Below are 2,606 nucleotides of genomic sequence, written 5' to 3' on the forward strand. Positions count from 1 at the left end.
AAATGTTTGCGGACGTTCTACCAATGTTTAGGACGGCCTTGCAGAATTTAACGTGCACCTGCTCTATTTTATCATACTTCTTCACCCCCCATACTTCACAACCGTACAAAAGTAATGGCTTAATTTTGATGTCAAAAATGTTGAACAAAGTTTGGACATTCAAGTGGAGAGAGAGAGAGAGAGAGAGAGAGAGATAGATAGATAGATATATATGGGTTTTTTTTGGTTGTTTGTTTGTGTGGGGTTCGCTTTGTTGTCGTATTTTGTTGTTGTTGTTGTTGCTGTTGTTGTTTTTCCCAGTTCATTTTTAAAAGCAGGCGTGAAAATATAAAAGATCTGCGAAACTTAAAAATAATTTAATTCTAAACTTCTTTTTTTTTTTTTGCGAATCTCGCATAAATTGATTATGGTTAACCAAGTGGTTAACACAACACAATACATTTTCTATGACTAGATCTCTAGGGCCTAGGCTATGAGAGATCTCCTATTTTATTTTATACAGTAAATTGTAAAATAATACTTAGCCTATTACTTTTTATCATTTATTATAATACAAAAGTATAGTACAGTAACTATTGCACAGTGGCGTTGAATTCAAGGCCAATTCCCCGAAAAAGAGTGAGAAAGGCTAACATCAAGCTAAGAGTTAACTCAGCTTACAAGCCACCGAATTCATTTGGGATTCTAATAAACACAAGGGTAGGCCTGCCAAAACTCAAAATGACAGCATGCAGAAATAAGCAGTTTAATTCAGAATCGCCTAACTGGGCCCCTTTTCGATGTGCAATCGCAAAGCCCAGGCATATCAACCCATAACGGGCCCCAGTAGATCACGTGACTGGGGAGGCGGGCCTACTACGATCTTCGATACAAAAAGACTGTCACTTTTTCCTGCCTTCACTCTTCAGGGTTTCGTTCAGTTGTTGTGGACTTGGCGTTGGTGGCGACATGGCGATGTTTGGGTCGACGTTAGATTACTATATTTCTCTGGTTTTGCAAAATGAAGAGAAGGCTACTAGTATTCTCTCATACATATTTCTGTTTTGGGGATTTTCAGTGCTGATATCTCTTCAAACTGTGACTGCTCCTTATGGACGTTATGCACGATCCGGTTGGGGATTAGCTGTGCCGGTGAAATTCGCATGGATCGTACAGGAGTTCCCTTCATTTGCTGTACCTTTATTTGTAGCGTTTTATAGTGAATGTCCAAAGGAGAGCAATGTGTTGAACCGATTCGCATTAGGACTATTTTTGTTTCATTATTTTCAAAGGTACGTGGCTAGTTATGTATCCATATACGCATGGTACCGCCTATCTCGGCCTTCACTTACACAACGTTCCATTGCCCCGCCCACTTCTCATCATTGTAAAATCACTGCTAGATTTCTAGTAGAGTCTAGGCCCTAGATCTTGAAATTCAGACTCTAGATTCTAGATCTAGACTCTAGACGATCTCGATCTAGATTCTAGATTCTATATCTAGATTCTAGACCCAGATTAGTTAGAAGACTTAGAGTTCTCAGTCGTGGGTGAATAGAATCTAGATCTAGATATAGATCTAGATATAGATCTAGATATAGATATCTAGATCTAGATCTAGTCTAGATCTAATATCTAGATCTAGATTCTACGTCTCAATCTCATTCTTGATTTCGGATTGGTGTTTACTGCATGATTGTGTTTGTATACGTTTGTTGAGCCTTTCACCCGATCGGTAAAAATGAAGGAATACAATTTTAGATTGCATTCATTCTGTTCTTGTTCGAGCCAGCATCATGGCACATGTTATCAATTTTGTAACTTTGACATCACGCATTCAGTGTCCAGTTAGGTATACAGGTAGCCTACTCGTAATCGATCACCTAGATCTAGTTCTGGATACGTGCCGGGCTTTAAAAAAATCCCCAGAGCCTTTGATAGCCATCCTCTGATGTAAAAAAAGGCTGTTGCTTGCAGGGTTGCGAATGTATGCAAAATGTTATATATATATGATAGGCCTAGAGCTGTCACGCTCGAAGGATCTGATACTCAGCTTAAATTAGTGTTCCGGATGTTACTAACAGGACGAAATGATATTTAAAATTTGATGTGATAGACACCCGATCAGCCAGGTAGATCTAGATCTAGATTTACAGCGCGAAGTCATGCTTGTTGTAGTCTAGCATTAGCTCATTAGCATTATGTAATGTAGATCTAGGTCTAAAGCCTACAATTTTAACTTACTCATATATTGCACATAACGTTTCGATTTTGTTTGTTCTAAAATTGGCGAAGTTATTAATTAAAAAGTATTATGATGCAACACTGTAGATTCTAATGTTATTCAAGAGGCAGGACCCCCGAGTTTAACGTCCATCTCCGATGGGACCGAGCCAAATGGGGAAATTCGTGTAGGCCTAGAATCTAGATCTAGATCTAGATCTACACCCACCAACTGCAAGAAGACAACATCGGACTCAGCTGAGTTTGAACCCTCGAACTCGCATATATTTCTTTTTTTTTTTTCTTAGGAGGGAGGGGATGGGGGGGTCCTTTTGGCAGTTCGTTTCTTTTTTTACACATAGAGCAAAGAAAGTGCACAATATTTTGAATGTAGAGAGCTGACA

The 2,606-nt window shown here is 38.9% G+C and overlaps 1 protein-coding gene across 1 annotated transcript in view; it reads left to right on the forward strand.

The window, feature by feature from the left end:
* Positions 1–890: 890 nt before the first annotated feature.
* LOC101847254 (3-oxo-5-alpha-steroid 4-dehydrogenase 1) overlaps positions 891–2,606 on the forward strand; it is a gene marked incomplete in the record, with an annotated part of 28,284 nt that continues 26,568 nt past the window's right edge. The window contains 1 exon segment of the mRNA XM_013081335.2: positions 891–1,271. Within this exon segment, the coding sequence (XP_012936789.1) occupies positions 949–1,271 (323 nt within the window).

Source organism: Aplysia californica, unplaced genomic scaffold (genome assembly GCF_000002075.1).
Source record: "Aplysia californica isolate F4 #8 unplaced genomic scaffold, AplCal3.0 scaffold00126, whole genome shotgun sequence".
NCBI lineage: Eukaryota > Metazoa > Mollusca > Gastropoda > Aplysiida > Aplysiidae > Aplysia > Aplysia californica.